Source organism: Phalacrocorax aristotelis, chromosome 2 (genome assembly GCF_949628215.1).
Source record: "Phalacrocorax aristotelis chromosome 2, bGulAri2.1, whole genome shotgun sequence".
Lineage (NCBI taxonomy): Eukaryota > Metazoa > Chordata > Aves > Suliformes > Phalacrocoracidae > Phalacrocorax > Phalacrocorax aristotelis.
In genome coordinates, this window is record NC_134277.1 from 70,069,549 (window position 1) to 70,083,293 (window position 13,745).

The window sequence follows — 13,745 nt, forward strand, 5'->3', positions numbered from 1 at the left end:
AAGAAAATAAAAGCACAGATCTTCCCTGATCATTATTTTATAAAACATAGGTAGAAAAGAGATAGAAATATTTAATGGAAGAAATATTCAGGTATTAAATGCTGCTGCTGAGTCTGACGAGTTGTGACTGGTCCTTTTGTCCTCCTTCCCTTCAGGCACCTCAGTCAGATTTGCTTTCTCATGATGTAGTAATTCCCTCGCCGGGAAGCATTACTGATGAGACCTAAACGGAGAATTGTGCCCCTGGAGAAGAAATGGGGGGGATATTAGTCACCTCAATTACAGCTCCCATGAAGTGGTGTGGTAGCATTTCAAAACTCAAGTTCCTGTGTACACCTTTTATCCATGAGAAGCCAACGTTGGCAATAGAGACTTCTTGAGGAAAAAATAATACAGATAGAAACACATTTTTACCACAAGAAGAAGAAAGCAAGCTGTATCTTTTCTGTCAGCCTAATGGGCTATGTTTTTTCCCTCTCATTCCCTTGTCTAGGTTCTGTGTGTACCACTCGGATTAAGACAGGGGTGGGCTATCCACAGCTAAGTGCTGTTATTGAGTGTGCAGACTCAGCACATGGCTTGAAAGGACATATCATCTCTGTAAGTAAATATCATCTATTCTCAGATTCTCCCTGTGCAAATTGTTGTGGAATAAGAGAATCAAACAGTCCAGTACCCTGCATGTTAAAGGCTATCCTTCTGTCATCTCCAGCTGACCCCTATACTAGCTCCTGGGGTAGTCATTGGAGATATAAATGTAAAGAAACCAACTCCCTCTAATGTTTAAAAAGACTTGGGCACCTTACTCCTGTTTGTGTCTTTGGAAAGCTGCTTCCTGCTCCCTGAATGGAGGAAACTGTTATGTGAGCGGAATAGGAAGCTTGATAGTGTTTTCATATTGAAGCAAACAGTAATTCCTATGAAAGATTTCTGAAAAATTAGTGAAATGTAAACATGTCTTTCCCCAGAAAGTGGGACTGAGGGACAGGCAGGCTGCAGAGGGAGTAGAAGTTAAAACGATATGAGACCAACTATGCCCTTGTACCCGGATTGATTCAGATAGCATCCTCACAGAGCTCTCTCTGCAGGGGCAGGAGTGTTTCAGAGGTGGCTCTGTTGAGCAGGCTGGCACGTGAGCCACTTATGTTCTCACAAAGCTCTGGGGAAATAATAAGCCTGTGGAGAAGAAAAGAGCACGTATCTTTATTGCCTGCTAATGGCAGTTTCCACTTTACCAGCAAGACCAGATTCACCTCACACAGAAAAAGTAAATCTGTAAGCAAGGCCTCAGACTGAGCTAGATGGCAGCCTACAGCGCCCAAAGTCCTGTGTGCTTAGGCACACCCAGCCAGTCTGTGTGCCCCTGACTCTGTCAGTCTTACACAGTCTCTGCAGGCTGTCTGTGAGGCAGCTGGTAATCAGCAAAGCATAGGGATCAGCCAGCTTGCTGTGCTCACAGGTACCCTCACAGCCAACAGTCTCCCTCTGTGGCTCTAGAAGGGACCACACACTGAATTTTAGATCTACTGCCAAGTGAATCACTGGAAGGCCTTGATTTGTTTGACCCAGTTGTGACTAGTATCCATGTGAGGAAGGGGGGTATGTTGTGTTGTTGAGGAAGGAGGGGAGAGGGGAGCAAACTGACTGTGGATGGGCAAAGGGCTTGACTGTATTTCTTGGAGCTGTGGGTATAATGGAGCAGGAATGTGTTACAGTCGGATCTCTCTTACTCTTCATTGTTAATGCATATGCATTCCCTCCTCTCCGTGGCTCTCCTATATGAATTCTGCAGAAAAAAAGAAAAAGCAGCCTGTGATTTTATGACTTGGGCAGTATTACAAATGTTTATGTCTATAGCAGACAGCAGAACATGTGTGCAATAGAGCATGGAAGACTGACTCATTACTATGAAGGCTGGATAACTATAGGTGTCATCCTAGCAATGGTGCTCAGAGACCCATCCTAGTTTTGCAATAATCATTTTCTGCTAGCAACCCTTAGAAGAATTTTATTATCCTGATTTTACAAGAAAACAAGGAGTGCGTATTTGGCCTACTGAAAAATGAGATGGTTCTGTACTATTCCTCCTCTCCTTTCCTGCTTTGGGGATGGATCAGTTCCTGACCTGCTTAGATCATGTTGGCTTCAGTGAGCCCACAGTGATCGACCCCCTAGCCATTACAGGGGGAGTATAGCAAAGAAATTTATTACCTGTCTGCTACAACATCTAGGCTGAAAGAATTAGCTTGAGCTGTAACTGGGGTCTCTAACACCAATGCAACTCTGTCACCCAAGCTAAGGAGACTAAACCAAGTGTGAGGATATTATGCCTGAATTCTGCAACATTTAGGTAGTTATTGGTGTGTTTAGTTGGGAGAGAAAAGGCTGGACTGCATGGTCGTTGCCAGAGCTCTGGCAAGAGTATCACAAAAGAGACGTATCCTCCTGAGGGAAAAACACCTTATGGGAGCAAGCCTAAGTATATAATTGGGTCTAGTGGCAACAAGTATATGTGACATCCCTCAGAATGTCTCACTACAGTGTTATGTAGATTCAGGAAGGGGCACACTCTGCCTGAGCCACAGGAGACCTCTACAGGCAGGGTCTTACCACAGCTATCTACATCAATTCAGCAGGAGAAAATACGTCTAGCAGTTTTTTGTTATATTGATATGGAAGTGGCAGGAAGGATGTGAAAAGATTGAAAGTCTACCAGCTATCTTCATGTATAACTGATGGTGTCATATGGGTTAGTCCCTTGGGATGCTTTCTTGCATATGCTTCTGTCTTGTCCAGTACCTTCATAGAATTTCTCCCCTTTCTTGTTATGTTGGCTCAGCTTATGTATGAAGGAAAAGAAGTTCCACTCATGGAATGGGAAAGTGACAGTGCTGAGCACAGTACAGGCGCTGCAAGAACACAGCACACTTGAAGCCATTCTGCAGGAGCTTTGCTAGGATGGCAGCACAAACTGGGATTTTAAATGTTTGTATTACTGAAGTGATCACGTATGATTTTTGGAGCTGATATGTTGACAAAGAAGGTGGCAATTTTTAGGCAAATGTGATAGCCCAAGTGAACGCCTGGTGTCTCTCTAGAGCCACTTACACAGAGAAGGGGGAAGTGAAATGGCACCAGTTACTTTCCTCATGCTAAATTGTCTTTAAGATTCAAAGCTCACCTCAGAAATGAATCTTTCATGACTCACTGAAAGAAGAGAGGAAACCCTCTCTAAGATACAGGCACTGTTTCTGTCCCGTGATATTTGTCTGGGAGCCAATAGTCTCAATTTTCAGTCTCGCTAATCCATTGGCCTTGAGAAAGTGCAGCAGTTAGTTACAGTGGGGGTGGCCATTTAGCAGGAGAGCTCCTTCAGAAACGCCCTACTTGAGATAAAGTTTCTTTTTCTTGTAGGTCAGAGAACTACTCTGCTGGATAGAGAGGCAGTCACGTATTCTAGTAAGCCAGCAATGCGGGGAATGCAAAGCAGCCTTGCATGTGTCCTCTCTCATTTGGCTATCATTTGATAGAAGTCCCTTTTTCCCCTTCACCCTGTCTGAGTGATGGGCCACAAGCGTTCAGTGAAAAGGATGACTAAGGGGTTCTTCACACAGCTACTGCCATACCATCTCTTCCTCCATGCAGGACACTTTCCACACAGAAATATGCCCAGCATATGTAGTTCAGAATAAAGCACCATATGTATTGTTTCTACTGCTGTATATTTCACATACTTTATAGATCTTCTGCATAATAAATAGCTGTTTGCTGATACTGTAGGAAGGGCTGGTTATACAGTTTATTATAAAGGTTGCTTAAAACATATAAATCATAGTTATAAGCTTACTATAAGTTGCATATAATATTAAATATTCAACCAGTTCATACTGGTTTTCCATGCTCTATTTCTTTTCCTCAGGTTAAACTTTGTTGTTGTAATATGGTTTATCTGTTCAGAGAGCAAGGCTGGGGAAAACATCATTTTAGCCACGTTAAAGTAATTCTGTTGACTGAAAAGCTGTTTTGCCCTCTCCTTCAGCTTAGCACCCAGTTATCTCTAAGTCAAGCCCTCTGCAGGCCCCACAGCCACCCTTTCTAGTAGGCTTACTTCAGAATAATGCCAGTTTTCCTGAATTCACAAGGGGATTTGTATAGATACATTTCTGCAGGGCTCTGAGTTAGAGGGTGAGCCTGCAACAAGCTCTGTGACTGAAGCCCGGCAGTTCCACCTGTCGTTTTGAGTCCAGAGCTAGGCCCCCATTGGGACAAGATGAACTGCAAGGGGAAGCTTCCCCAACCATACAGCAGAACAGTCTTATTTTTTAAATAGAGTGCTTGACTTTTCACATGGAATGAAATGGTTTAATGCATACAGCTTTGTTATATAGCATCTTCTGGCATAACTACTTAGTATGTCACCTTTTTGTTTCCCTTTCTGTGAATTGTTAAATTTACCTGCTTATGTGAAGTAAGTGGAGATATCTACAGATAAAGAAGTGCTGTGAATCATCATCATTGGTTCCTTTTATCTTAAATGGTAACTCATGAGCTTTTGGGAAAGTCTCTTAATCTGCTTAGCATTTTGTAATTTGGTGACATTCAAAGTAATATGTTTTTGAAGCTGATGATTAACGATTACACACTAAGGCCCCCATCCCCATGGTACTTCTGAAAGCATAAAGCCTCCATTACTGCCACTGCTGGGTTAATTGTAAGTGAGACACGAAGCCACACAACAAGAACAGACTGAAACCCATCTACCAGAGAGCATTCATAGCCAGTCTGCCTCAGACAGTAAGTGTCAGGCAAATTCCTGACACTACTCTTTGAAGATTAGACCCCTCTTTCTACCTCGGCTCTTCCTCCCCTGACACATGCACACACACTCACACCCTCCCCCTGGCTCTGACAGACTTGTCAGAGGGAAAGACTTACACAAGCAGAGCCCTTAACAGGAGAGAGATTCAGCTGTCAGCCCAGCACTCCTTTCTGGAGCTGACAGCAAGAGTGTCTAGCTCAACAAAAGGCATAACGTGCTAGAGGTTATCAGCAAATGGAATAAAAGTCTTTAAAGTTCTACCAGGCACTGTTTGCAGTGGGATGCCCTTTGAAAAGCCACTCACTTTCGGATCCACCTGCTCAGTTTGTGTCTGAATCCTTTTCTGCTCACAGAGGGGTTCTAACACTCAGCCCCACTGCCAGCGGCCCGCAAAAGCCAGCTCTAAAATGGCTGATGGTGGGGGTGTCTGGCTGGGCTCAGCCACAGGTCATACATAGGCATGCACTTCTGCCAACAGGGAGGAGAAACAAAATGAAGTAACCATACGGTCTGGGGAGTAGCTTCAAAAGCAGGAAAGCTGTTGGCAGTCTGCAACAGACCCAGATCATCAAAGGAATGGGGAGCCCTCTTGGTACAATGACTGTGTAAAGTAGAAGGATCTTTCATCTGATGCTCAGACCTTTACAAAACCTAAAGAACTGTAGCATATGATGAGCTCTGCGATGTGCCATTCCCTTTCTACAGCCCTATCATACAAACATAATGTCTCTCCCCTCAACCAAAACCCCCTCATCAGCCACTTCTTTGCTCTGCACTGAAACAGAAACACACAGATCTAAAGTGCTAAACACCTCAAAGTGCTGTTGTTTCTTTACCAAACCCAATAGCAAACAGTGAGGAGTATGATGAGAGATTCATTTTCACTTACCAAAGATTAGATTACCCAATTTGCTTAGAGATTATCAGATCAAAATCCAACATAGCTGATGGTATATTTCCTCACCCCTCCCACTGTGACCTTTTAATGTATTGTAAACTGCTGAGAAAGTTATTTTAAATGTTTTGGGTGGTTTAAGGTAGGGGTTTGTGGTACCTCTGCATCACACAGCGTTTAATTAAAATGGCAGGGAATGATTCAGTTCATCAGAGGAGGTTTTGTTTTCCAGATTCTGGAATTTAGGAAATTGCAGTCAGGAATTTGCATTGCTGCTGTTACGAGTGGTATTATCAGTAGACTATACAGTAGAGTAAAAGAGCCTAAAGAAGGAAAGCAATAGCAAGGATAATATGGATTCCCTAAAAACTCAGCCAAGATGATGTATACCAATGGTGCACAGTCAGCTTGTGGCACGCTGTTCCTGAGCAGGGGCTGCAGGTTGCAGGGAGCCGGTGCTTACCGGGTCCTTGGGTGAGCTCACTGCCACTCAACTGTCGTCTTTTCGTTATGCAGGATGGAGGATGCAGCTGCCCAGGAGATGTCGCCAAAGCGTTTGGTAAGGACCGTGTGTAGTGCCACCCATTACACCCCGCCTATCTCCAGCACAGTCAGCAGTGATGCAGGAGTCAGTTTGACCCTGAATGTGTACTCAGCAATAGGTTACATTCGTCCCTGTGGGTGACTCCAGTGAAATTAATACACCGGACATGAATTTGCTCTTTGGACCAGGCAGTCCAAATTCTGCAGTGCAAATCGTACAGTGGTCGAAGTCCTATTTAGAAACTATCTGCCAGGTGTGCATAGGATACAGCCACTGGGACAGTAATACAAAGAAAACTGATAAGGGTTTCTTCTGAGTAGGGTTCAAAGATGCCTGTAACATTGCCAAATCTGGCTGACCTGGGCCTCGAAGGGACGAAGAGATGGTGGAATGTGTGTTGGACAGAAGAACAAAACAAAAAGGCAGGCCAGATCCCTGGAGATGTTCTTGGGATCAGCTGTCCACTTGAAGAGATGAGATGTTATTTATACTGTATCCCCTAGAGCTGAGCAGATGTCTAAAACATCTAAGTTAATAATTAACAGATTTTGCTCTCATGCCAATGGCTTCAGTGAATTGCACCAGTTCTTGCTGATAGAGAATTTAATCTGTGAGTATTTTCTGTTGGGCATGAAAGTTACTTCAGGATGGGGTCACAGTCAGAATTGTCACTTAGCCATAACCTTGTTGCAGCAGTGTATGTGAACCAGGTGCTAAATGCATCCTGGGCTGGCAGGACATTTAAAGACACTCCCCCACCCCCCCAAAATGCCAGACCCTTTGAGATGCTGCAGTGGGGCAACACCCAGAATACAGTGGGATAAAACGGTCTCTCACTGGGATTTCAGAGTGGTACAATACAAAAGACAGCACATTATGATACAGCATGTCTGCTTGGGAGGAAGCTTTGCAAGTATGGAAAGCAGGGGCAGGCCTAAACTCAGATTACAGACCTGCCAAGAAAAACTCTTGGGCCTCCTGGGAAGGTTGAAACCAAAATCTGTCTTCTAAGTTTGCAGACAGCTCCTGCTTTTAGACAGGTCAGATGACAAGGAAGATGTAGAAAATGTAAAGCATAGCTATGGAGTGATTGCTACCAGCAAGGACTCTGCTCAGTCACGGGATTTCATGTCACCCTGTGTTACCCAGTAGGTGATGTGATGTAGGGAATAGATATTTCCATTGGGTGATTCTGATATAGCTGAACAGCAGCATCCACCCTCTTTGACAACAAGATTGTATTAAAAAACCACCGAACCTCTCCTCAGCCCAGCCCACTCTGACATCATGCCGCCTGCAGTGAGGCCTTTGTTCTGCCTGACCTTCTCTGGCTACATAGCTTGCCTGGTTCTTGCTGGTGGTGGTGTCATTGGGAGCTTGTGAACTGAGACTGCGACCTCCCTGCATTCCCAGCTGCTTGCACAGAAACCTGGCCCATGGAAAAGGTCTTTCTTCAACGAGAGCATTTCCAGAAGTTAGAACAACAGGAAGCAACTTCAAAGTGTTTAAAATGTTTTCTTTTGTGATGTTTCCAGCGAGTCTGAAGGGTCCTTGTAGTCCCTTTGGGCTAAATGAAGAGAAACTTGCTTGAAACCTGTGAGAGGGCAGATTCTGGCCTTGCTGATTGTCAGGAGGCGTTGGGATTCAGTGGTGCGTGTTTGAAGGCTACCACAAGTTGTCCCTGGGACAGAGGAGCATCAGAAAGCTGAGATTATACAGACAGTAGTTCTACTCTGACAGTAGGCCAGACAGATCAGTCCAAGCTGTGTGTCATGGGTACAGGGCTGGAACTGATAGAGATTAACCTGAGGCAATAAACTTACCATATCTGGTTATGTATAATTGAGGTAGACACACTGTGGACATCTTGCTGGAGCCAGGTGTGCATTTGTCAAAGGTGGGTGGCAAAACAAGCTTCTAGATGATGTTATCACTATCAGTATTTATTGAATGCTATTGAGATGATAGCTATGTGAGCCACGTAGAAGATTGCCTCCCTGCCCATCATTTACAAGCCAAAGCCTTGATACTGATACTGAATTGTCTGGCACAGACCTCTGTGATAGCAGAGACCAGATGATAAAACATGCAGATGTAGAATTTCATCCTGGGGGGTGGAGGCCTGGACAAAGCATGACAAGAGACCCAAAGAGGACTTTTGGTTAAAGTGACTCTACTGTCTCATTCTGGTGGATCATTGCAAAGTCTTTATGAAAGGGATGTTGAGGTGTTCAGTGTAAAGCAGTGACAAAGCAGCCATTTGAATCCTAAAAAGTGTGAGGGAGTCCCAGATGTGAAGACTAGCATTGAAAAATGGCTAAAGATGTGACTGAAAGGGGCAAGTTCATGGGAACAGGAGGAGTGGAGTGGCTTGAGTGCAAGTGAGGAATTGTGAAGACCATGAAGAAGATGCTGAGAAGCTTTACAAGTGGAAGGTGACACCATTGACTGGTGTCAGGAGTCAGAGGCAGATTGGGCATTTTCGCAGAGGGGAAACAAGGTAGAAGCCTATTTGAAAAGGCCAGGAGCAGAAAAGCACTGAAGGTGGAGGTCAGAAATGCTGTGAGTGACAGATACTTTGGGAGAGATTGCTGGAACTCTGGCACTGCTGGATGAGAACCTGCCATGGATTTGGTAAACTGAAGATGTTGCTGCCATCTGGGTATTGGAGATGATAATGGAAAAGATATAGACTGATCAGGAAAAAAAGAGGTGCTTCGATGCAGGAATGAGAGAAAGCATGAAAGAATTTTGTGCTGGGCTCTTGGATGGTTCACATAACTGCACCCTTGGAAAGGGTGATAACATGAACACATTTCTCAGAATGCCCCAGGGAGGCACAACTGCCTCTTTTTTTAAAGATGAGAAGTCAAAGCACAGAAATACTAAGTTCAATTGCCTGAGGTCACATATATTTTTGTGACACAGCCAGGAACAGAATGTGCCTTTTAAATCATATGCCAGCATCTTTTAACACAATACTGCTGTTCCTTGCAATAGTGGTGAGAAGAAATAGGGGAGCAGGGAAGGAAAAGGAAGCAAAAATCATGTGGAAGAGTCAACTGGGGACGCATACTGGTTCTAAAATATACCTGATGGATCATAGTGGCGTTTTTTTTTCATGCTTTCTATAGCTGTGTGTATATACCTACTGTTGCAAAGGCTTGCTAGCTCAGCTGGAGCACACGTGAATGTTGATTTCAGGACCAGCTGTGGCCTTCTGTAGCCTGGAGGGCTGCCCAGGCTACAAACCCAGGCTGACTCCAGCTGAATTTATGCAGAGCCAATCTGGTTATCAGTAACTTGTATTATCAGGCATACAGAAGACATCTGAGGGACCTCCATCCAGATCTAGCAGAACTGTGCAAGTGCTGCAAGATTGGCTGGCGTCAGCACACATATTCTGAAATGGCTTGAAAGAGAAGGCGTTGTGAAATGTGAATGAGCAAAATCAGCCCAGATATAGTGTAGGCCTCAAGGGGAAGTCCGTGCATTGAAGTGGCATTGTGTAGAAACAGAACGAGTCTAGCAAAGTCTGGGCGAGCTACTGAGATGCTTGTATGCAACATACCCCATCACATCCTGTATTATCCAGGGGGTTGTTGCCAGCTCTTCCCAGTACCCCACAACTTAAAATAACAGCACCTTGTCTATCTGTACTTGAAAATGAAAGGCTGCAGCTGGGTGTTGCAAACATGACCAATGCTTCTGGTCATACAAAAGACCATGCATAAGTAAAGAAAGACCATGCTAAAAACTACAGCCTCCTGGTTGGATGTTAACTGGTAGAAAAGTAATGGAACGGACTTGAAACTTTGAGATATCTTTGCAACGCTGAAGCAGGGTGGAAGGTTGTGGAGAGCATTGGAAAAGTGTATTTAATATGGACTTGTCACTCCTGGAGCTGCAGGGCAGTAAGCATGTATCATTCCAATGTTTAGACATGCCGTGTCTGCTGTAACATAGCTTCTCTCTTCTGGAGGAGCTTGATGAATTATGTTGTAGTTTGCAAAAGTTACTCAAGTTGGATGAGTTTCAATCCTGTAATTCTTCCCAAAATACGCAGCCAAAAGAAAAATAATAAATGGGTACGTAAGTGCACAGGAACCAAAATTCTATGATTCGGAAGTGTAGATTTCATGTGACTGTTTTGCATTAATAATTTGGAGGCTGTGAGACCCAAAACCAGAGACAGTACTAGAATTAGGGATTGAGAGATAGTATTGACAAGGCAAAGAGTCCAGAGCGTCCTTTGGCAGGCCTTTGACTTGTTTAAACGCCCTCTTTGAAACCTTGACTCTAAATCCGTCCCTCCTTTCTCATGGGGTTTTTCTTCCACCCATGAAGAAGACATCAACTATATTTCCCAGGGTACTTATTTTTTGCAAAGGTGGAGTAAGATTGTGCCAGGTAGCAACAGGAGCTCCCCACCAGTAATTGAGAATGTCTGAAAGGATGAGCATTCCCTTTGTTTTTGGCATGTTAATAGCAGTATCAGACGTGAGTCAAACTGAGGCTTTAAAACTCAGCCATCTGAAATGAGAGAGCTCAGGAAAGATCTGCCAGGTAGCTGGCATGATAGGATACCTGAATGGGCGCCTGGCTATAAATTTGCTTGTGATGTGCTCAGCAGTTTTACACAAGCCTCATTTTTAATATCCCTTTACCACGGACATACTGTTCCTTTCAAACAACAACCAGGCAAAGGGAGGTGAGGTCAGCAGAGCAGCTGGGTGCTCTGCTCCCAGACATTGCTGCTAAGTCCACTCTTTGGCAAAGGGGTGGAGGGAGGGAGCTGGCTTTTATAAATCAGTGCACACTCCACAGTTGTCATGCATTATAGAATCAAAATATTCCCAAATTCACGTTTGTCTACAGAGCTTTTAAACAGATGGCAGAAGTAGAGCAGATTTGATGATTCCTCTTACTTTTCAGATTTCAAGGTCCAGTGCTATTGTTTGGATAGAGACAGAGATCAGAGCAAATCCTAATGCCAGACTTACCTAGCCTGGGATCTCCCCAGAGTTCAGACATGTTCATAATGGGGTGGTGTTAGCTCACCTGCTTTCTATGAAGTGAGGTTTATAACCCTGTTCTTTTGCCAGCTCTGGGAAGGAGCTGGGCAGAGGGGAGGCCTGTTCTGACACATACACATTGAAGAAATAGAGAGTCTGAACAGGAAAATGCTTTGTTTCAGGGATAGGTCACCACAGGCTCATGTAAAAGCCAAACTTTTCCAAGCAAGACTAGATATGCCAAAATATCACAGGAGGGGCCGCTGGTGGAATAGTTCCAGCCCAGCTGGAAGTATTGGAAATCACAGAAGTAAATCAAAAGTAATTCCAAAAACCTTCTTCCTGATCTTTGTCCCAGTGGAATTGATTTAATGATTTGCAAAGTGGGGGGAGAGGGACAGACTAAACAGGCATGATTGAGTAGTCAGTGCTGTTATTCAGTATCTGGAACATATTTAGGAGCTGTAGCTATGGGTTAGACCTCCTTTGTGGAGAACCACTACAGGGGTGTTGGTCCTTGGCCCAGGGTTTTTAAACAACAGGACCAAATGCAGACCCATCCAGATCTCTGACAAAGGATCACGCAGACCTACACTGAACACATATGGCTGATGGACTTGAAAAATCCATAATTTCATTTAAAAATCTGCTTCTTTTTTGTCAATGTTGGGAGGAGTACATTACATTCATAAGTATGCGTTCCTTCAGGGTACATTCTGCTCACAGATGGTAGCCTAGAAAGGTCTTGAAGTAGGAGCTGTCCTCTTCTCTGTACAGCACTGAGCAACAGGTCCAAGCCCTGTGACTGGGGCTTCCGAGTACTGCAGTCACATTGGTAGTTAATAAGGAACTGTGCTCAGATACTATTATAAAGTAAAGGGTTAAAACTGAATTTGAAAATAAAGTGTGGGGTGGAGTAGCATAATCTATATCTTTGTCATCACAACAGAAAAAAAGTATTTCCATTTAAAATACCAGAGAAATGCAACTCAGCATGTGCAAGTTCTTCAGTAAAGCATTTAGTTTCTTGTGTCTATTACAGAAGGGGACTCCCTATACCAAACTAAGGGCTGGCTCTTGTTTTTGGCGGCCACTGTGTTCTTGCTTTGTCTTTCACCCTCTTCTCCCTTCCCTGCTTTCTTAATGTGTCACTTTGCTGATCACAGGAGCCGGTGCTGATTTTGTCATGCTCGGAGGAATGTTTGCAGGCCACGACCAGTGTGCTGGAGAGATTATGGAAAAGAACGGCAAGAAGGTGAAACTCTTCTATGGAATGAGCTCTGATACAGCCATGAAGAAGCATGCAGGAGGGGTTGCTGAATACAGGTACGAATTCCACACAGGAGCAATTGCAGTGAGCCAGCCAACTAGTAACTTCTGGAGTTGAATTGTGCAAAAGGCATCTGTTGGAAACAGGCCCATGCCTCTGTTCCCGTTTAGGAAGTTGTTACCGACATTTATGGCAGCAGATCTGAGGGAGGGATGACATTAAGGGGGAGACAAGGAGAAGGTGCTGGGGGTGGCTAGCTGAGAGCAACCGTGTTCGCTCAATTGCAGCCAGCCCAGTATGCTGTTACTGCAGCAGTATCTGCGTGGTCTGGGCAGTCATTAGGCACTGTTCTGACTTATGGCTCCCTCAGGATGTGTATGAATCAAATTCTGGAACATGGCATACCAGGCTGCAGTTTCTGGCCCTCTGCTTGTCCAAGTTGGGTGTCCTGTTGGTGTACGGGTTCCCAGCTGGGCCACATGCTCCCTGCTGTCTGCAGAAAGTGGGTGTCTGGTGAATCGGTGAACCTCAGCTGGGGTTTCCCCAGTATAGAGTTGAGTTACAGCTGTAACACTAATGAGGTCCCAGGACCTCCAAAGCACTCTCAGTCACAGGCAGTAGCTCCAGGACTCCCTCCTGCATTTGTTGGGCAGCCTTCTTAGGCAGCAGAATCCTGCTGTACAGATTTCCCACCCCTTGTTGGGTAACAGAGCACCAGGGTAGCCCCAGATCATGCAGCACACAGGAGCTTGGATTTTAAGCTAAAATCCTCAGGGGAGAGGAAAGGAAGACAGGCTTTGCAAAAAATCTCTTGTCCCTTACTATTTTACTCTGGAAAGTGCTGAAAATTTTGACTTTTTGAAAAAGCAGATAACTCCAGAAAACCTCCATGTCTTTTCTCTTATGAGTGGCAGGTATAGTCACTGTCCTTAAACAACATGGTTCTTGCATACTTCGTTAGACAATGTTTCCTGTCTTACAGTATATACCAGTTTATTGAGGGGTTCCTTTTGATTCTTCTCCTCTGCTGGGGTAGATTCAGGCTCTCGTCCCATCTGGTAAGCTGCTGTTTTTAAGAGTCTCGGAGCCAGTGACCTTACCTACTGTTCCAGACATTCAGGACTGATGGGTTTTGTTGGCCTTGTCTGCTGTAGCTACTTCAGCATGTGGGTTTTTCCCAATGTGTCCAGCTGCTACCATGG

At 44.5% G+C, this 13,745-nt stretch overlaps 1 protein-coding gene across 1 annotated transcript in view; it reads left to right on the forward strand.

Annotated features, from left to right (window-relative positions):
* Nucleotides 1–13,745, forward strand: part of GMPR (guanosine monophosphate reductase) — a 48,087-nt gene that overhangs the window by 19,612 nt on the left and 14,730 nt on the right. The window contains exons 6-8 of the mRNA XM_075083984.1: nucleotides 494–600; nucleotides 6,231–6,273; nucleotides 12,440–12,599. Coding sequence (XP_074940085.1) covers nucleotides 494–600; nucleotides 6,231–6,273; nucleotides 12,440–12,599 — 310 coding nt within the window. The remainder of the gene's footprint in view (nucleotides 1–493; nucleotides 601–6,230; nucleotides 6,274–12,439; nucleotides 12,600–13,745) is intronic.